Raw genomic sequence first — 23,048 nt, 5'->3', positions numbered from 1 at the left:
AAGGAACAAGAGGAAGCCGACCAAGGGTACCATCTAAGGCAAAAAATTGTGTGCCTGATGCCACACTGCAACTTCAAAGCATAAGTTACACCTCAGTGTTGTCCTAATCTAGGCAAGGAAGCTAGGCTTTCAAACACCATATCCACACACCATAACTTATTAATCTCAACACTGGTAATCTGATGTGGGGTAGCTTCTAGCTGAAAAGGGACCCAAGGGAATCTGAGCAGAGCACCAATAGTAAGAGAAGAACTATTCTGAAGACAGGTTGGGCTTCCCAAACAGATCATTTTTAGAAAGAAAGCCGTGGACCTAAAATTTATTTCCCTAAAGTTTCTAGCCCAAGGCCTCTTGGAAAGCCTTCATATACCCTTAAAAACTCCTAGGGCAGCAATTCGCACACTATATTCGGTATTCATCAGATAATTAGGAAATTAACTCATTCAATATTCAGTATTCTAAGAAAAAAAATGATCCCTATACTCAAAGTTTAGGACATGGCCAGCTAAGTGAAGTCAGAGAAGCTCTTAGGACTTCTCAAAGTCTGAAAAATGATAAGCTATGATAAGCTATATTATGAATATTGTGTGCAGCATTTTCCAAAGAGAATCCCTTTTTTTGACATTATACCTATTTTCCTTTCATGGAATACCCATATTTGATCAAATAGAGTAGGATACCTTAGGATTTTGGACATAGAGCTTTTTTGGCTAAAGTAGACTTACAGTCAACAGTCCTTGAAAGCATACATATTAATGTAACCCTTTTATAATAACCCCTTTAACATTTACTGCCTGATATTTTATACCAGGTCCTATACCAAGCACTTTTATTATTTATATTGACTCTAATACCCAACACAGCCTTAGAAATTGTTAACCATATTTTGCAAATGAGGAACTCAAATAAGGAAGTAATTTTCCCAATGCTATAATGCTGGGAAATGGCAGAACTGGAATAACGAGTAGAAGGAGGAAGAGTTTAACAATAATAAGAAATTAGTGGCCGGCCACAGTGGCTCATGCCTGTAATCCCAGCACTTTGGGAGGCTGAGATGGGCGGATCACCTGAGGTCAGGAGTTTGAGACCAGGCTAGCCAACATGAAGAAACCCCGTCTCTACTAAAAACACAAAAATTAGTCAGGCATGGTGGCAGGCGCCTGTAATCCCAGCTACTTGGGAGGCTAAGGCAGTAGAATCGCTTGAACCCAGGAGGCGCAGGTTGCAGTAAGCCAAGATGGCGCCACTGCATTCCAGACTGGGCAATAGAGCAAGACTCTGTCTCAAAAAAAAAAGAAAGAAATTAGCTTTACCAAATAATTTTTGGTTATATATACCAGCCAGAAGTTATTGTGCTGATGAAAGTTTATTAAATTTACAGCATAAAACAGTAAGACCATACTGTAAACTCTACCTCTACAAAAAATACAAAAATTAGCCAAGCATGGTGGCATGAGCCTGTAGTCCCAGGGACTTGGGAGGCTCAAGTGGGAGAATCGCTTGAGCCCAAAGAGGTCAAGGCTGCAGTGAGCTGTGATCACGCCACTGCACTCCATCTTGGGTGACAGAGCAAGACCCTGTCTCAAAAAGAAAACAATAGCACAAAGAAAAGGATATTAATCTAACTAAATTTTTTTAAAGTAAGATGTTAATTGCAATCCTCAGGGCTAATACTAAGAAAATAGGCTGGGCTCAGTGGCTCACACCTGTAATCCCAGCACTCTGGGAGGCCGAGACGGGTGGATCACCTAAAGTCAGGAGTTTGAGATCAGCCTGGCCAACAAGGTGAAACCCCATCTCTACTAAAAAAATACAAAAAATTTGCTGGCCATGGTGGCGGGTGCCTGTAAACCCAGCTATTTGGGAGGCTGAGGCAGGAGAATCACTTGAACCCAGGAGGTGGAGGTTGCAGTGATCTGAGATCATGCTATTGCACTCCACCCTGGGTAACAAGAGCGAAACTCTGTCAAAAAAAAAAAGAAAAGGAAATGACAAAGGAAATGAAATGGTACATAAGAAAATATCTATTTAATGCACAAGAGAGTACTAATGGAGGAATAGAGGAACAAAAAAGATATAAGACATGTTAAAACAAATGGCGAATATCATAGCAGACATAAATCCTACCTTATCAGTAATTACATTAAATGCAAATGAACTAAACACTCCAATTGAAAGGCAGAGATCAGCAGACTGGATTTAAAAAAACAGACTGAACTATGTGTTACCTACTGGAGACATACTTTAGATTCAAAGATACAAAGAGACTGAAAGTAAAAGGATGGGGAAAAACATGCTATGCCAATAGTACTCAAAAGAAAGCTGGAATGGCTATACTAATTAAAGCCAAACAAACCTTAAGACAAAAAATATTATGAAGAAAGATATTTTATGATTTTTTTTAAAAAGGTCAATCCATCAGAAAGACATAACTATTATAAACTTATATTCACCTGCCAACAAGGCCCTAAAAATACATGAATAAAAAACTGGCAAAAGTGAAAGAAAAAATGGACAATTCAACAGTTATAGTTGAAGACTCTAATACTTCCACTTTCAATAACAGAATAGGCAGAAGACCAACAAGGAAGTAAAAGACGTGAACAACCCTATAAACCAACTACATCTAACAGATATCTATAGAACACATCACCTAATAACAGACAGATACACATTTTTGGTGTTTTGGGGAGTGGTTGGAGGGGTGGGTAATGGGTATTTCTGGAATTAGGTAGTGGTAATGGTTGCACATCTTTGTGAATATGCTAAAACCACTGAATTGTATACTCTAAAAGGGTAAGTTTTTTGGTATGTGAATTAGATCTCAATAAAGCAGTTATTTTTAAAAAGGAACATTAAATCAAAAATAAGAGCAATGTAGTATGGAATACACATGTAGAAGTAACTTATAAGAACTGTGATGCAACAACAGCACAAAGGCAATAGGGAGAAATGGAAGTATACTATTACAAGGTTCTTAAAATATACATGAAATGATATATCACTTGAAATTACACTATGATAAGTAAACAAAAAATGTAAGTGCCTTACACACAGTGGATATTTCACAAATAATTATGTGAAGATTTACAGCATATGATCAATTCTTAGGGCCTAAAATACATACATGCCTTTTAAATAATATAAAGCTATATATACATAAATATAAAACATACTTACCAAAACAGAATAAATGTGCAAACATCGATAAACAGGGGAAAAATCGACAAGATCCTGAACAGTTAAGACCTGAAAATGAAACCATTTTTAAAAAAATTATAGGTCAAACTATTAGATCACTATTAGATAATGTAAAGTTAAAGACAGGCGAGAAGATTCATGAACTATGTGTTACAACATTTATTCAATTCTCCCATAGAAAGCATACACTATAAACACAAAACCTTCTTTATTTTGTTTTGGCATTTCTTCAGCAGTTTATTCTTTGTAGTATGTTTATTATCACTGTTGACTGTTTTCAACTTAAGGTAACAAAGGAGAGAAATTGTATATTTTTAATATGTATGATAGATTAACAGAAAACTGCCATGGATAACTAGATACCTCATTACTGTTTTGGGTAAAAATGATACATAGATTTCATGGTTTGGCTATAGACAAAGTTCCTGTTCTTAGGCAGCTATGTCATATGATTGGTCATTATTGCATTGAATTAAAGACACTATCAGTATTATTTTACAGACCACTAAGAAAGAAAAAACACCACCACTTAAAACTATAACACCATCATCTTTAAGATGTATCCTATATTCTGAAATGTTATGTGAAAAAAAAGCCTTATAATTGATGAAATGTAGTACTATAAAGTTTCTCAAACTTGAGAAATACATAAACCCTTTTTAAAGGAACACATTTGAACTCACGTGAATCTCCAGAGTGAACTTAAATTATCTTTAATATAACATTGCTTATTAGGGAAAATGATAAAAACAAAATGTAGTGCAGTATAGTAGTAAAATAGATCTGAGAGAACAGGGAAACCACCAAGCTCCTCTAAATGTATAGGTCTGAGGGTAAGGCATGATGGTATGCTCCCAGCAGGAAAGATACACAGAACAGGAAGGGGAAAATTGAAGTAAGAAGACTAGATGGTCTATTTTCAACATTCTGAACCTCAAAGGAGAAAATAATACAGAGGTCCTCTGAATATTTAGAAAGAACAAAAAAGCAGAGGTCAAAAATATTTATTTAATTTAAAGGGACAAAAAAACCTAATAATAATTTCAAGGGACTAATCAGGACATACTAATTCCACATTAGGAAGGCATTTAACTGTTTAAAGCTGTTCATTTGTCTGTATTCAGTACAACAGCAGACATTCACTACATATGCATACATATACATATATACACACATGAGCATACATATTCACACAAATATATTACATATATATTACATATATATTTGTGTGACTATGTATATATGTATCACCTCATCCTCAGATATACAGCAGAAATGTACATAGTGGCTGGGTGTGGTGGCTCACGCCTATAATCCCAGCACTTTAGGAGGCCAAAGCAGAAGGACCACTTGCAGCCAGGAGTTCAAGACCAGCCTGGACAACACAGTGGTTCCCCATCTCTACAAAAAATACAAAAAAATTAACTGGATATAGTATATACAGGCATGTGCCTGCAGTTCCAATTACTTGGGAGGCTGAAGCAGGAGGAGCATTTGAACATGAGAGTTTGAGTTTACAGTAAGCCATGATTATGCCAACTGCTCTCCAGCCTGGGTGTCAGAGTAAGACCCTGTCTCAAAAAAAAAAAAAGAAATGCACATAGTAAACACTCAGCTGTTCACCCATTCACAAATGCAGTCATGAGCACATAGTCATATGGTTCAACTAAAAGTTCTTACTGCATCCCAATTATGTCCTTAGAAAAAGAATTTAAAATCTCATTGGCAAGGCAAAACTTATAAATTAATTGGGAATAACTAGGTTCCTATGATAGTAGCTAAATTTTTTTAAAAAATTGAAAAAAACGATAAAAGGTAAGTTCAATAGAAGATTCTGTGGAGATAATTTATTTTTTTGAAATGGGCATCTCACTCTGTCACCCAGGCTGGTATGTAGTGACATGATCACAGCTCACTGCATCTTCAACCTCTCCTGGCTCAGGTGATTCTCCCACCTCAGCCTCCCCAGTAGCTGGGAATACAGGCATTACGCCTGGCAATTTTTTTGTATTTTTTGTAGGAAAGGGGTTTCGCCATGTTGGCCAGGCAGGTCTCAAACTCCTGGCCCAAACAATCCACCTGCTTCGGCCTCCCAAAGTGCTAGCATTACAGGCATGAGCCACGGCATCAAGCCCTGTAGAAAAAACTTTCGAAAGCAATCGGATGCCGGGCATGGTGGCTCACACCTGTAATCTCAGCACTTTGGAAGGCTGAGTGAGAGGATAATTTGAGGCCAAGATAATCTGAGTTCAAGACCAGCCTTAGTAACACAGTGAGACCTCTGTCTCTGTAAGAATTTTTTTTTTTTTTTAATTAGCCAGGCATGGTGATAGTGTGCTTTTAGTCCTAGCTACTCGGGAGACTGAAGTGGGAGGAACACTTGGACCCAGAAGTTGCAGGTTGTAGTGAGCTACGACTGCACCACTGTACTCATGGGCAACAGAGTGAGCCCTATCTCTAAAAAAAAAAAAAGAATGAGAGAATGAATTTGGATATAGAAGATGAAAGAAAGAAAATATTTAAGGATAATTTCAAGGTTTCTAGACTTACCAGAACTTTTTTTTTTCCCATTAAAAGACTTCAATCATAGTAGAGTTATTTTTGTAGTATTTCAGCACCAATTTTTTAAAAAGGTAGACTATCCAGAATTAGGCCAAATGACAAGACATTACGAAATAAAAATATGACAACAGGTAATTCAAATATAAGTAATCCCTATAAAAATAATTAGATTTGGGCGCAGTGGCCCACACCTGTAATCCCGGCACTTTGGGAGGCCGAGGTGGACAGATCACCAGGCCAGGAGTTCGAGACCAGCCTGGCCAGCATGGTGAAACCCCATCTCTACTAAAAATACAAAAATTAGCCAGCTGGGCATGGTGGCACATGCCTGTAATCCCAGCTACTCGGGAGGCTGAGGCAGGAGAACTGCTTGAACCCAGGAGACAGAGGTTGCAGTGAGCCAAGATCGCGCCACTGCACTCCAGCCTGGGCCAACAGAGTGAGACCTCGTCTCAAAAAAAAAAAAAAAAAGAAAAGAAAAATTAGATTTACACTTTTACTACAGATTCCACTACCAGAGATTTACAAATATAATCTACAATCGTGTTTATCTGTCAATTATCTAGCCTAACATTTCAGATGACTCCATTGTCCTAATAGCTCAGTACAGTCTGATTGACTTTGTCAACTCGAAATAAAAATATATAGAGAAAAATTTCCAAGCAAAAAAATTTATTTGAGAATAAACAAAGAAATAGGATTAAAAAACACGACATGCACAGACCAGGGTGGTCTCTGGCATGTCTGCAGAACAAAGGAGGTTAGGGTTTTATTAGGGAGACAGATTGTTATGCAAATTGTTTTGAAAGAAAGTTCACTGGTGAGTGTCACTAGTTGCTAGAAAGGACTGTAATTTTGGAGTTATGGTTAGGCCTTTACAGTTTTGGATTGACCTTGTAAGATAGTTGTTTGGTTTTTTTTCTTCTTTTTGAGACAAGGTCTCACTCTGTCTCCCAGGCTGGAGTACAGTGGCACAATGTCAGCTCACTACAACCTCCACCTCCTGGGTTCAAGCAATTCTCATGTCTCAGCTTCCCAAGTAGCTGGGACTAGAGGTGCCCACCACCACGCCCAGCTAATTTTTATATTTTCAGTAGAGACAGGGTTTCACCATGTTGGCCAGGCTGGTCTTAAACTCCTGCCTCAAGTGATCCACCCACCTCGACCTTGCAAAGTGCTGGGATTACCGGTGTGAGCCACTGTGCCTGGCCTGTTTTGAAACAGACAAGTGTTCACATGTAAGTGGCTAGCTGTCCTTGTAGGGCTGATACAGTAAGCTATGGTTTCAAAAAATTTATTGTGATAGCTCCTGATACCAGGCAAATCGTCCATGACAGCCCTCCCTTCACGGCCTTCTCAGCCTCCATTTTGTCAAAGTTTGACACACTGACTCCATTTTGACTCTGACAACTTTTACAACATAAATTTATTTTGCATATGGGAAGACTAAATCACACAGATGTACATTACAATCCAAAAGAAAAAAAATTATCTAATAATAGAAAAGAAAGAAAGAAACCCATTACCTCTTCTTCATTCTCATCCTCTTCTTCAAGTGAATGTTTCAATACAGTTTCATTCCTTTCCTCTGGAATTCTGTCATGATTTATATACATATTCTTCCCAAATTTCATTTTATTTTGTTTCTGCAGAGAAACACTGAAGGTTTTCTGATGCTGTGCCTATTTTGAAGAGAGAAAAATTCAGATTATTTCAAAACTGATTATGGTCAAAATTGGTTCAAAAAATTTGTTCATAGTTTTTTTTATCTTTTTAATGTCTGTAGGTATAGGATTTGTAGTGATGTCTCCTTTCTTATTCATGATTTTTACCTTCTCATTTCCTTTTAAAAAAAAAAAAACAAAACAAACAAACAAAAAAAACAGGGTCTCACTCTGTCATCCGGGCTGGAGTACAGTGGCACCATCACAGCTCACTGCAGCTTCAACCTCCCCAGGCTCCGGTGATCCTCCTACCTCAGCCTCCAGAGTAGCTGGGACTACAGGCATGCACCACCATACCCAGCTAATGTTTTTTTGTTTTTTTGGTTTTTTTGTTTTTGTATTTTTTTGTAAAATGGGGTTTTGCCATGTTGCCCAGGCTGGTCCCAAACTCCTGGCTCAAGCAATCCGCCTGCCCCAGCCTCCCAGAGTGCTAGGATTACAGGCGTGACCCACCACACCCAGCTTCTCTTCCTTTTTAAACAGTCTTAAAATTATGTAGAACCATGTATTTCCTCAGTTGGCATATTGTGTGTTGGCAAGGGGGACTGGCCAACACTCTTTGGCCATACTCCCAACTTCCTGAATTAGCCATTAACCTCACAGAAGGAACTATAACATCAAGTTGCAAGCTTATTTTACTTCCCACTGAAAATGCCCACAGTTTGTGAAGACTAAGAATGCAGAAGCTGTTATCCCACAATTGATCATTGACAAAAAACAACATTTACACAAAATAAAAAATGGAGAACCCTCATACTTTTAGGCATTTTAGTAATACTTCCCTATCAGAACTTCATTACCAGAAATAGAAAAAAATATAAACTTAATTCCAGGATTTTAATTTCCTTACACACTGTGAGACATTCTCTCTGTTTTGATGGGTCAGATTGTTGCTATTCTGTTCTGTTAGCACATAGAAAGGTCGTGCACTGGCTATTTTAGGTAAGTTCTCTCTAAGGCATATGTAACTGCCAATCAGCCCTTCTCTACTCTTCGGTTATCAGACCATGCAAGTTGCAGTAATCTGGCTCCTCTCTTACCTAGACTTTGATCCTGGCTGCCCCCTAGAGGCTGGTACTGGAGAAAATTATTATCACTCCTGTGTATTCCCTTTCCCTCTGTGCCCAAACTAACTTTGTCAATGATTTTCTGTCCTCAGAGTATAAAATCATTTATTTAGAGTATTGTTTCCAAATTATGTTATGCACAAAACTAACCATTCATACAGTAAAAACAGATGTTCCTTGAAAAAAGGGTTCTAAGCTCAAATGAGTTATATAAATATTACATATTGTATCCTCCTCCTAGGAGATTTACAATTCATAAGTAAAGAAATCCGCTTAACTTTATTTAACCCAGGTTTTCAAAATTTATTTGACTATTTAGTCCTTTTGTTCTCCCTAGAGCAACGGTCCCCAGCCTTTTTTTGCAGGTGGATGGTTTCAGATGAAACTGTTCCACCTCAGATGATCAGGCATTAGATTCTCATAAGGAGTGCACAACCTAGATGCCTCGCATGCACAGTTCACAATAGGGTTTGCGCTCCTATGAGAATCGAATGCCGCTGATCTGACAGGAGGCAGAGCTCAGGCAGTAATCCTCTTTAGCAAGCCACTCACCTCCTGCTGTGTGGTCTGGTTCCTAACAGACCACAGACAGGTACCAGTCCATGGCCTGGGGGCTAGGAACCCCTGCCCTAGAGAGCAATATTAAAATGTGTGCCAGAGAACATTATATGGAAAATGTTAACTTACCCAGTATAAATTTTAGATATTTATTGCTAATTAAACATCAGACTAAGAGTGGATTCATCTCTCATATTAGAATTTTAAAAATTCTCCCTAGACAACCTAAAACTCAGCTCTAAATTAATTTTCAAAAATAACTTTTTTTGTGCCACTCATGTTAGGCATAATAGCTAGATCCCAGGAAGGCAAAAATAAGCAGGGCAAAATCCTTCACTTAAAAAATTCACAGTCTAGTTAAGAACATAAAAAAAGCAATTGTAGTGTGAAAAGTACAATAGTATACACACTGAGGATGAAGTGACCATCTCTCACTGGCAGCAGTGTAATGCGTGATGGCAGAATATTTCACAGACAAGGTGATGTTCAAGCCAGCTTTTGGGAGGAAAAAGCAGGAATTCATCAGACTGAGAAATGTGAAAGAATGGACATTCTTGGTGAACACCTAGTATATTCCAAAATCTGTAAGACAGCAGATACTACTAGAGCATAGAAGGGAGACAAGTATCAAGATGAGACTGAGGAACTTGGACTTAAGTAAAAGGTAACAAGGTATCACTTAAGATGAAGTGGTGTGGTCTTATTTGCATTTTAGGACAGTAACCAAAAGGAGAAGAGAATACAGATAAGGAAAACAAATGATTCTATATAACAGTTCAGCTATGTAGACAGGGAAACAGAATCTACAGGTATTTAGAAGCAGAATTGATAGTAACTAAGTAGGACTTAGTAACAAATAACATTAACAGTATGAATACTCCTGAAAAGTTTAAAATACTCCCCAGTTTCTGGAATTGTGGAAACAGGAGACACTACTATCTTGTAGGGAGACCTCCTGAAACTATGCTACGGAATAAAAGATGAAATGCTCCTGATTATTGTAAATACAAAACTGCATGCAGGATTGTGTAAAGACAATGCCAGGTTGGACTGCCAGAATGAGCCAACAGTGCGTGATGTGCTTCCCCCTGCAGAGAGCCTATGAATGGACACGCAGTCAGGGAGGTTTCACATCACCAAGATTCCTATCCCAGAAAAGCAGATGTTCATAGCTCTGGGAATGGAATGAGACCCTTGTGAAGAGCCTATAAACGGATGCATGAGGGGGTGCCTGTCCATATGGATAAGATAGGGCTATAAATGCCCTCATCTTGCCACGGCTCTTCTAGGCCTCTTTAGGGTTAAGGCATACTCCCTTCTGAGAATTTCTGGTCTAACTGGTTGTCTAGCTTCAGGTCCTGTTTCTATAGATTGTTTGTAACCAGCTTTTGTTGCAACTTTTACTGCTGATTAATATCTTGCTAATCATAGGTTATGGAAAGACTGTGTTTCTGTTTTAAGGCTCTGTTATAAATTACTGATGCACACACTATATTGTAAATTTTTATCTCTGTATACTGTACTTCTACATATAGATGTTATGTTAAAGAATTACTTCATCCCCATGCGACCATCTCACCTCATAATCAAGTGACCCTAAATCCCTCACTAACCTATCCCCGCCCTCACTAAACTTAATAATAAATGCTGGTATACATCCAGTGCATTGGAGGCACCGTGGGACCAGAACGCGGCGACCCCCCTGGACCCAGCTTTCACTATCTTGTGTGTGTCTATTATTTCTTGACCTGCTGATCCACCTGGGAACAAAGAGAGAGCCCCGTTGCATTGCGGGCTGCTGGCCAGATCCCGCAATACTATCTGAGATAGCAAATATAAGAAAAATAGATTTAGGAAAAAGAGAATGGGTTTAGTTTTAGAAATGCTGGGTTTGGGGTAGCTTTAAGATATTTAAATGAATACATAACAAGACCATCCATCCATAAAAGGGATACAAGATCACGGAATTAAGCACAGGATACAGAGTGCACCCAAAGGAGGGGGCTGCTTTGCAAGGTATGAGCTTTACACTCATGCCACCTAGAAGATTCCAGAACTAAACTGTGACTCTGCCAAACTGAGCACAGCTGATGAGAGACTTCAGGAGGCTTCTTATACACACACACACACACACACACACACACACACACACACAGAGAGAGAGAAACCCACAAGAAATTGAAAGGTAGCGTGAAGGGATACCAAGACAGAACAAAATACAACTTTTGTTATCAAATCTTGAGAAGTCTAACTCTCACTAGAAGGAAAACTCTCTAACTTCTCAACTCTGTGGAAGTTATTTCCAAAAGAAGAAATTGTAAAGAAAAACATCCCCACAGAGAGATGCTAAGAAAAGGTTTCTGTATGAAATGTCTGTTTAAATTGCAATGATAGGGAGCTTGATAACTTTTATGAGGAAAAAATGATAGTGGACCAAGAGAGTCTATTCTCTCCCAGAAATAAATTTTTGTAAATCTTAAATCCTAGGGCCCATGATTTGATGGACTCCCTAAGTGGAAAGAATCCAAAACTGGTCTATGAAAAACAAGTTCAAAGAAGATAAGTTTAACATTGACACTTGTGATTAAAATGTATAATGGAATATTAACTTTAAACTACTGTTTGCATTCTCATACTGAAAAAATTTACCAAGTGGTTGTGTTTTTAACTCCCATGGCATGCACAGATTTCCTTGGCCAGAGGTAGGAGAAATAGTATTGAAAACACTGTAATATTGAAGGGAAGAATACAATGGTGAGGAGCTCTATAATGGGGAAGACCCTCACTGACCAGAGACAATGAGTAAGAAAGACTTAGGAGTTTCCAAAGTAGTTTGTAATACTTGGGGGAAAAAAAATCAAGCATTAGAAATCATGTAAGAGTATGCAACGCAAAGACAAAAAGAAGAAATGGTGTTGAGCACTGTTTTATTTCTATGACATTGCAAGAACAGCTCTTAGAAAATGTCATTATTTTTTAAAGTTTTTGTTATTAAAAATTTCAAAATAAACAGATTAATATCATGAACTCCCATGATTTATCTTCCACTAATATTTTTACTTTCTTGTTCCATCTATACCTTTATCCACTCACTCCATATATACCCCAAATTATTATCACTATTATTATTTATTATTATTATTTTGAGACAGAGTCTCGCTCTGTCACCCAGGCTGGAGTGCAGTGCCACGATCTTGGCTTGCTGCAAGCTCCGCTTCCTGGGTTCATGCCATTCTCCTGCCTCAGTCTCCCAAGTAGCTGGGACTACAGATGCCCGCCACCATGCCCGGCTAATTTTTTGTATTTTTAGTAGAGACGGGGTTTCACCATGTTAGCCAGGATGGTCTTGGTCTCCTGACCTCGTGATCTGCCCACCTTGACTCCCAAAGTGCTGGGATTACAGGTGTGAGCCACTCCGCCCTGCCCCAAATTATTTTGTACAGTTTTCTATTTATAGTTTATTATTTTTTATAGTTTTTTTAAGTAAGATGTATATACATTGAAATATATAGCTAAGATCTGTACAAGTTGGACAAATACATTTTTATCATGGTATAAAATATTTCCATCTCCCCAGAAAGTCCCCTTGTGTCCTTTCCTAGGCAATTTCCCCACCCAGAGGTAACCACTGTTCTGATTTTTTTCATCTTAGTCTACCTGCTTTCGAATGGCATAAAAATGGAATCACACAGTTTGTGCCTTTTGTATTCAATTTCTGTGGCTCAACACATCTGTGAGATTCATACATGTTGTTGCATTATCAGTAATTCATTCCTTTTTATTGCTAGGTAGTATTCCATTGTATGAATATACCACAATTTGTGTATCCATTCTCCTTCTGATAGCCATTTGGGTTGTTTCCAGTTTGGGGCTAACTGTGAACAAAGATGCTATGACTATCGTGAGCCCATGTTTTTTGTTTCTCACTGATAAACACCTAGGAGTGGAACTGCTGACTCAAAAGGTAGATATATTAACTTCATAACTGCTGAGGCTTTTCCCATTGTTTGTCTGTTTATTATTGAACTGTAGTAGTTTTTAATTCACAGTTAATACTTTTAATTTGTTTTAAATAGAGAACAGTTTAGAATCTTAGCGTAAAAAGGCTCCCACTTGCCTCTGGGGCTGCCACTGTTTAGCTAATTGTATACCAGATTTGGCTGGTGGTAAAGGATAACATAACACCACATATATGGAGAAGAATGCTGAGAGTTCAGGCAGTAACTAAAGAATTCATGTTAGACTTATTTTACTTAAAAAAGGAATAAATGTGAAGCCAAAGAAAACACTGATAGAATCCTTTCTACACAATAACCAGAAAAGATAAGAAAAAGGTAAAACAAAAATAAGCATTTTATGTAAGTTAAAGAAGTAAACCTTGGATATTTTCCAGATCCTGTATTACTAAATAATATTAAATCAAAATTATTTTTTAATCTCACCTGTTTCATTGCTGTTTCACCTATTTTGTCAGAATGTTTTCGAATGCTTTCCAAAAAGTCTTTTAGATCAGACATGGAGATTTCTTTAATATCCTCACGGAGTTTGGGAAGATTTTCTATCATGAGCTGACAAAACCGGTATTGACTAACCCAGGGAAAGTACACATTCTCTAATTGTTCCATAGTTTTTAGGGCAGAATAGTACCTGTGAGAAGTTAAAAAAAAACTCTATAAAAAGTTCTTATCACAGTATTTTTACAAGTAAGTCTAAATAATCAGTTTTACACTGATTATTCATCAAAAAGGACCTAGTCATAGTTAAAATAAGTAAAATTAATATTTACATCCATTTGTCAAGGACAAACTATAAACCACATAAACAAGCCACAAGCTCAAAGTTGATGGCATACATTAATGTAAAACTTCTTTATTTCACTTCATCTGAATCTATAACATCAAAAGCATTATGATAGCATCTTAATACCTTAAATGAATATGTATAATTGTTTCAAACTTGTGAATTATAACATTTAGTGATTTGTTATATGATTTTGTATTCTGTCTCCCATCATAATACCATCCACACAGTATCACCACACAAAAATTACATAACATGAATATAATTCTAATTACAATAAAATTTATTCAACTTTTTAAAAAATGTCATACTACTATTTAAGGCAATTAGAAATACTGTTAAGTATCACACACACACACAAAAAAAAAACAGGTAAAAATCCACACTGGTAGAGTGCTTTTTCAATTCAACAAATATTTACTGAATGTAAGATTTCCTCTTTTGGGCTTTGGGGGCTACTGTTTCATAGTGTGACATGCTGGGTATGCAGAAATTAGTAAAGTGTAGCCTTTGCCCTAGATAAATTGACATATATTTTCATATACATAATTTAGTTCTCTTTAGACTTCTATGAGGTACACTTCTATGGCAGATATTACAAGTAGCATTCTATAGATGAGAAAACTAAAATACGAAAAAGAGTATATAATTTGGCCAAGAAACCATATTAATTGGTAGCTGGACTGAGACCTTACCAAACTGTCAGTTTCCTACAATAATAATCAGCACCAAAAATCTATTTGAGAGTTAGGTAGAGGAATTTTAAAAATTAATTACATAGTATTCTATATCTTTCTATTGAATTGGATAACATTAAAAGCAGGAAAAGGCATTAACTAATGTACAAAAAAGGCAAAACAAAGTAAGTTGATAGAAACTATGAGACATAAGTGAAAACAAAAGCAAGTTGAAAAGACCTACCAGGTGTGGTGGCTCACACCCGTAATCCCAGCACTTTGGGAGGCTAAGGTGGGCGGGTCACCTGAGATCAGGAACTCGAGACCAGCCTGGCCAATGTGGTGAAACCCTGTCTCTACTAAAAATATGAAAATTAGCCGGGCATGGTAGTGCACACCTGTAATCCCAGCTACTCAGGAGGCTGAGGCACAAGGATCATTTGAATCTGGGAGATGGCAGTTGCAGTGAGATCGTGCAACTGCATTCCAGCCTGGGTGACAGAGTAAGAAACTTTCTCAAAAAAAAAAAAAAAAAAAGACGTTATATTCAAAAGCTGTTTTAAAATACCAATCAGTTTTCTGGCATATACTCTCAAAGACAGAGTATGTTCTGCAAATTGTCACAAAATATTACAACTAATTCAAAAATTAGACCATCTAAATTTTATCTTGGTAAACATCAGAATGCTTATAATGTAAACAAAATGTACATTTGGTCAGAAACTAAAATATTTAGGTGGTGGTATGGGTAGGAGAGATGTCATTACAATAATTTTGATAATGCCTGAGATATTAAAGGCTTAGATGAAGTGAAATAATGAATTATGTATTTTCAGTGTAACCCATAACATTTTAAATGCAACAGATCAATTAACAGTCAAACCACACTATCTGATCCTTGACTAATTTCCTGATTTGATATGAACTAGGTATATTTCAAAAGTATTCTCTCTACAACAGGTATGGTTTCTGAAAATTCATGCTAATGTCTACAATGTATTTGAAATCCTAAGTGATGCAGAATAAATGAAAAGTATTACCAGTAGCTTTTGCAACATACCACAGACACAGTCAACTTACTTCATAGCACAACTGTGCCTCCCTTCATGCCGCTCATCTCTCACCTCCCATCTTGGTGCTCCCACGAGACATTATCAGAGGCATGAGAGGTCATAAGACTTACCTAGCACCCATATATGCACAACCCAGAAATGTAGAGAGTGAAGGTCAGGGGGTTGAACTCTTAACCAATACGAAAAGCAAGTCAGAGATAAGTTCTCGTTTCCTCTTCCTGGAGGGAAGGTTATGATTTGCAATAACATATACAACCTCCCTAAAGGTATTTAAATAACTCAATAACTCACCCTCATATTTGCTCTCTCAACTTTCCTGTCTCATTTCCCTTTCCCTAAAACTAGGATTCAGAGAACTTCCTTAGGATTATACTCCCTAAAAGAGTAGTAAAATACATGATTTTTACCTCAGACTCTGCTTTCTGGGAAAATTCAGGTGAAGATATATAGAAAGTTTATCATCTTAGGCAGAAAGCAGAAGTCAGAGACCAGACCCTGGATCCTTTCTAAAATTTAGCCACAAATCTCCTACGTTTTATCTGTTTCTAAATGCAAGCAAAAACAGCACCACAATAGATTACCATTTCTCCTTTAGATACACATAATGCTGTTTTTACAAAATTATAACAGTAATCCATAACCACTAGAAAAATACAAAACCTATAAGGGGAATATAAAAAGCACCTATGATCTGATGCTATCATGCTATAATTAACTCATCAGCATTTGGCCACATTTCCATCCAGTCATATATCTACACTTCCAGTTCTGTAAGCTCATACTCTATTCAACAATATATAATGGAATTTACCTTATAAATTATTTTAAAACAAATTATTATCCTATATGTAAAGTCTTTTATTATAAGGTAATGATGTCCTTATAGTTGGAACGTTAAGTCTCTGATTTTTAAAAATAAACAAAGTAGAGCAAATTTCCCTATATGTTAAACCTCTGACAAGGTGTCTGTTTTTATAAATACAAGATACTTCAAAAAATGTACATGTCATCATTAAATGGAGAACATGTGAGTACTCTAATGATTCTCTGGCCTACAAAGTACAAATTATGCCACTGTTCTTACTTCATTTGCCTTCCCTTGGGCATTTCCATTTCACCAGAGTTTGTCCTACCATAGAATTGGTTACTTCAGTCTCTTCTATTCTTTTTAAATACAATGTCCTGCATACAAAAAAATTTACAAGATACATGAAAAAGTACAAAATTTTTATTAAATTCTAAGTGGAAAAAATAAGACACAACTATATGATGTCTGAATCACTTCAAATGTACAGACATAAAGAGATAAAAAATAAAGGGATAGAGAAAGATATACCATATTGACACTAATCAAAAGAAAGGTAGATCAGCTATATTAATTTCAGATGAAGCAGATTTCAGAGCAAGGAAAATTATTAGGGATAACGAACATTACATAATGATAAAATGGTCAATTCTCCAAGAAGACATAGCAATCCTTACTGTGTATGTAACTAACAACAGAGCATCAAAATATGTGAAGCAAAAACTAATAGAACTGTAAAGGAAAATAAATAAATACACTATTACAAGTGCAGACCTCAGCAAGCCTCTAACAATAATTGACAGGTTCAGCAGGCAGAAATTCAATAAGGACATAGTTGAACTGAACAGTACCATCGATCAACTGGATCTAATTGACATTGATAGAATACTTCATCCAACAACTATAAAATACACATTTTTCTCAAGCTCACATGGGACATCAAGACAGATCACATTCTGGGCCACAAAACATGCCTTAACAAATTTAAAGGAACAGAAATTATACAAAGCTAATATCATACTTAATGGTGAGAAACAAGATGCTTTTCCCCCATGAGATTAAGAACAAGGCAAAGAAGCTCCCTCTCACCATTCCTAGTCAACATCATACTACATGGAAGTAGTAGCTAATGAAATAAGACAAGAAAAAAAGGTATTAAGACTGGGAAAAAAGAAACAGAAGTCTTTGCAGGTAACATGAAATGTATCTATGTAAAAACCTTCAACAAAAAATTTTCTGGAACTAATACCAACTCTGATAGAAGTAATTAAAGAAAATCTAAACAAATGGAAAGATATTCCATATTAATGAATAGGAAGACTCAATATCATCAACTGATGATATCAGTTCTCCCCAACTTGATTTACAGATTCAATGCAATCCCAATCAAAACCCCAGCAACTTACTTTGTGAATATCAACAATATGATTCTGAAGTTTATATAGACAGGCAAAAGACCCAGAATAGCCACACAATATTGAAGAACAAAGTTGAAGGATAGATTGACACTACCCAACTTCAAGACTTAATACTGTATAAAGTTATAATATTAAAGACTGTATGGTAAAGATGAAAGGATTAACAAGTAGGTTAAAATGAAACAGAAAGCACAGAAATACACAAATACAGTTAACTGAGGAAATTCAATGGAAAAAGAGTAGTTCTTTAAACAAATGCTGCTGGAACAACTGGACATTCACATGCAAAAAAGTGAATAAATAAATGTAAACAGTGACCTTCACTTTTTATAAAGTGAATTTTTATAAAAATTAATTCAAAATAGATCATAGACCTAAATGTAAAACACAAAACTCTAAGACCCTAGAAGATAACACAAGGGAAAATTTAGATGACCTTGAGTTTGGCAGTTAGTTTTTAGAAACACCAAAGCACAATCCATGAGGGAAAGAAAAAAGGTAAACTGGACTTTTCCAATTTAATTTCATTAAAACTAAAACTTCCTACTCTTTAAAGACACTGTTAAGAAAATGAAAAAACAAGCCACAGACTGGGAGAAAATATGTTCGAAACACAAATTGAATCAAGGACTTGAATCCAAAATATAAAAAGCACACTTAAAACTCAACAATCCAAAAATAAGCCACCAAATTAAAAAGTGATCAAAAGACTTGGACACCTCGCTAAAGAAGACATACATGTGAGAAGATGCTCAACATCATGTGTCATTAGTGAATTACAAATTAAAATAACAATGAGATATCATTACACATCTATTAGAATAGGCAAAATCCGAAAAAATGACAACACTAAATCCTGTGGAGGATGTGGAGCAACAGAAACTCTCATTCATTCTGGAGGGAGTGCAAAATAGTACAGCCACTTCTGAAGACAGTTTAGCAGATTCTTACAAAACTAAACATAGTCTTACCATATGATCCAGCAATCACATCCCCAGGTATTTACCCAAATTAATTGAAAATTTACATCCATAAAACCTGCACACAAATGTTTATGGCAGCTTTATTCACAATTGCCAAAACTGGGAAGCAACAAGATGTCCTTCAAAGGTGAATGGATAAACTATGGTTCATCCATACAATGTAGTATTATTCAGTGATAAAAAAGAAATAAGTTATCAAGTCACGAAAGGACACAGAGGAACCTTAAATGCATATTGCCAAGCGAAATAAGCCAGTCTGAACGTGTTATATATATACTGTATTACTTCAACTATCTGACATTCTGGAAAAGACAAAACTATAGAAACAGTACAAAGTTCAGTAACTGGTAGGGGTTCACAGCAGGGAAGGATGGGGAAAGATAGGGAGCACAGGAAAGTTTTCAGGCAGTGAAACTATTCTGTATGATACTGTAATAGATACATGATATATGTTTGCCAAAATCCACAGAACTGTACAACACAGAGTGAACTCTACTGTAAAACTATGGACTCTGGTAAATACTTATGTGTCAATATTGGTTCATCAGTTAAAGTAAATGTACCATATTAATGCAAGACATTAATAACAGAAAAACTGCTTGGAAAGAAGAGGAAAAGTATATGGGAACTCTGTACTTTATGTTTAATATTTCTGTAAACCTAAAACTGCTCTAAAAAATAAAATCTATTAAATAAAAAAAATAAGCAAAAGATGTGAACAGACACTTCACAAAAGAAAACATACAAACAGCCAAATACCAAATAAAAAGGCACTTATGATACTTAAAGATCTCTAGAGAAGTCAATTCCAAAGGTTTTCTTGCCACTGAAATTCAACATTCCCAAACCTTTATCATCTAGATGCCCTGGATTGTGTCTAACCTAAATCCTTTCTTTCTACAGTCTAAACCCATGATTTTTCTACCTCTGATTTCACTGATGGTAAAAAAAAAAAAAAAAAAAAAAAAAATCTGTTTATTCTGATCTATAAACAGTCATCAGGAAAATGACTGATAAACAGTCATCAGGAAAATGCAAATTGAAACAATGAGATACTATTTTATATTTACCAAAATGGCTTAACTAGAACAAACTAATTAAACACCATATGTTTGCAAGGATGTGGAGCAAATGAAATTCTTATATTAATACATTGCTAATGGAAGCGTAAACGGTACTACTAAAATAATTATTTTTTAAATTATATTTTTAAAGTCTATTTTTCAAATCATATTTTAAATAGAAAAGTATTTAACGGTTTCTTAAAAAGTATAGCATTCATTTATGCTATCACTGAGCAATTCTACTCTTATATATTTACTAAATGGAAATATAAACATATACCTACAAAAAAGACTTGTACCTTAATTTCATGGCAGTCTTATTCATAATACCCACAAACCTGAAACCAACCAAATAGCAACTAATGGATAGATAAACAAATTCTAGCAATAAAAAGAAATTATGCAACCACAGACGAATTTTAAAGACATTATCGGGAGTGAAGAAGATTCCATTTATATCAATTCTAAAAACACAAAACCAATCTACGATGCTAAAAATCAGAAAGTGGTTATTTCTAGAGAAGGGAGGAGAAATTGGGAAGAGGTACAAGCAAACTGTGGGGGTAATGGAAGTATTCTGCATCTTGTTTTGGTGGCAGTGACTGTGAGGAAGTATAAGAAAGCTTTTGGTGGCAATAACATTCAACATCTTAAACTTGGTGGCTACACAGGTATGTTTATTTTAGTATAACATAAACAAAAATGTACAAGTCATAAGTCTACAACTCCAAGAATCTCTAAAAAGCAAACACAAGAGGCTACCTGAAATAAAAAATTTGGAGATCAAAAAAGAGCTCCTAGAAATTAAAAATTAGCAGAAATTTTTAAAAATCAGCACCACCTTTGGAAGGTAAAGATGAAATAATCTCATAGAGAAAAAAGCAAGCAGAAAAAGAGATTTTAAAATGTCAAAGAAGAGATAAGAAAATTAGAGAACCAATCTAGAAGACTGAACTATTAATATCCTAGAGAAATAATCAAGAAAACAGAAGGAAAAAATAATTCAAAAAAACTTCCTAATGCTTAAGGATATTATGAGATTAAAGGATAATTTCCAGATTAAAAGAAGGCTCACTAAGTACCCACCACAAAAAGTACCCACCACATCAAAGCACATCATCAGGAAATGATAGACCACAGAGGACAAAGAGAATGTTCTAAAAGAAAGAAAAGGTAGGTCACAAACTAACAACTTCAAACTGTGTGTGTGTGTGTGTGTGTGTGTGTGTGTGTGTAATAAGTCCACCTAGCACATACATCTTAGTTCCTTGTTTTTGTTTTTGTTTTTCTTTGAGAAAGGGTTTCGCTCTCACCCAGCCTGGGGTGCAGTGGCTCAATCTCAGCTCACTGCAACTGCCTCCCTGTCTCAAGAGATCCTCCTGCCTCAGCACCCACCCCCCACAACCCCCCAGTAGCTAGGACTACAGGCACGCGCCACCACGCTCAGCTATTTTTTTTTTTTTTTCAGTAGAGATGGGGTTTTACCATATGGGCCAGGCTGGTCTCAAACTCTTGAGCTTAAGCGATCCGCCTGCCTTAGCCTCCCAAAGTGCTGAGATTACAGGTGTGAGCCACTGCTCCCAACCCATACATCTTAGTTTCTAAATACCATTAATACTAAAAGGAGCTAGGGTACCCTGGAGAATGGCTGCTTCCAGATCTGAGGCAAAAAAAAAAAAAAGCACAGTGAGAGCTTGGAACACCTTACTGTACAATAAACACAAAAATACTCAAAGACAGAGACACAGGAACTGGCTTGAGAGGTTTCTCTTATTAAATCTGAAACAATTTGTGCACCAAAATGAATAATGACAATAATAAATTATAATATATTTATTTTAAAAATGCATAAGTTCACAGCCATAATCGGAAAAAAAGAAAAAAGGTGGTGGTGGGGAATAAAAAGCTCCTCTTTATATATAAAAAATCCAGTTAATAAATGTTTAAGAAATAATAGAATTTTTAAAATCAACATCTTGTAAATCCAATATAATAACAGATTAAGGCAAGAATGGTAAAACTACTGGGTGAAAACCTGTTAGGAAACAGGACCCACATATTACTTATTAATTGCAAAGAGAAAAATATACCTTTTCAAAAGACATCTGGTAGACTTCCCCTTAACCAAATGATCAAATTTAGCATAACCTAAGGACAACATGACTTTATAAGCCTCCTGATATCATGCAATGTGAGGTATCACTTATGTCATACTCGTGCCAAAACCTTTTAACTTGAATCTAGACATGAAGAAACAACTAGATAAATCCAAAATGCCCTGGTCTACAAGAGAACTGACCTGGACTCTTCCATGAAAAAAACAAAGAACAGGAGGACTGTTCTAGATTAAAAGGGACAAAAGAACACGTATGAATCAATGTTTTCAGGGAGGGAAAAAGACGTAAGACATTTTGGGGATAGTTGAAAAAATGTGAGTATAAATATTAGATTATACTACTGAAAAACCGATAATGCCCCAAACTGGAAAATAATATGGTAATAATTAAAAGTCAGTTATTTAAAGACATAAATATAAATACCAAAATAATCCATTAAAAAAGGTAAAAGTTTTTGCTCCTATAAAGAAGGAATGGTGAATGGGAAATAGGAAAGGTGATATCTGTTTTTTTTTTTTGGCAGCAAACGCGTAGGGCAATTATTTGAATCTTTAAAATGTGAGGATATATAACATCGATTTAAAAAGAGAATATATTATTAATACATACGTGAAAGAAAATAAGACTTTCAGAATAGTTTTTGGCTTGTTCATTACAGGGAAAAAATCATTCTACTAAATTGTATTAACTGGTAAAGCCTAATGAAATTCAACATGTAGCACCATGAAGCAGGACATACACACATCTTTTACTATAGGTCTGTATAAGATGTGTTCTGATAATTAAGTAGCTACTAACCAAGAAGAAATCATTTTTTCCCTAGTCCAAATTGTCTAATTTATTCTGGTTTTTCTACGTTACTTTTGAATCATTTGTTTTTTTGTTTTTTTGGGGGTTAGGGGGTAGGGAGGTGAAATGAGGTCTCCCTATACTGCCCAGGCTGGTCTCAAACTCCTGGGTTCAAGTGATCCTCCTGCCTCAGACTCCCAAAGTGCCGGG

At 36.1% G+C, this 23,048-nt stretch overlaps 1 protein-coding gene across 8 annotated transcripts in view; it reads right to left on the bottom strand.

Moving 5' to 3' along the window:
• EXOC6 (exocyst complex component 6) overlaps window positions 1-23,048 on the bottom strand; it is a 207,717-nt gene that overhangs the window by 132,578 nt on the left and 52,091 nt on the right. For 7 of the 8 annotated variants that reach the window (XM_024253940.3, XM_054522647.2, XM_054522648.2 and 4 more), the window contains exons 6-8: window positions 13,555-13,759; window positions 7,290-7,445; window positions 3,181-3,249 (exon numbers count right to left, since the gene is read on the bottom strand). In XM_024253940.3, coding sequence (XP_024109708.3) covers window positions 3,181-3,249; window positions 7,290-7,445; window positions 13,555-13,759 — 430 coding nt within the window. Of the gene's footprint in view, window positions 1-3,180; window positions 3,250-7,289; window positions 7,446-13,554; window positions 13,760-16,746; window positions 16,845-23,048 lie in introns of all 8 variants that reach the window. The other variant, XM_054522652.2, reaches the window with a different exon arrangement.

This window comes from Pongo abelii, chromosome 8 (genome assembly GCF_028885655.2).
Source record: "Pongo abelii isolate AG06213 chromosome 8, NHGRI_mPonAbe1-v2.0_pri, whole genome shotgun sequence".
In the NCBI taxonomy this organism is placed as follows: domain Eukaryota; kingdom Metazoa; phylum Chordata; class Mammalia; order Primates; family Hominidae; genus Pongo; species Pongo abelii.
The sequence above is the reverse complement of the archived record's forward strand: the minus strand, read 5'-3'. Positions and strand labels throughout refer to the sequence as shown.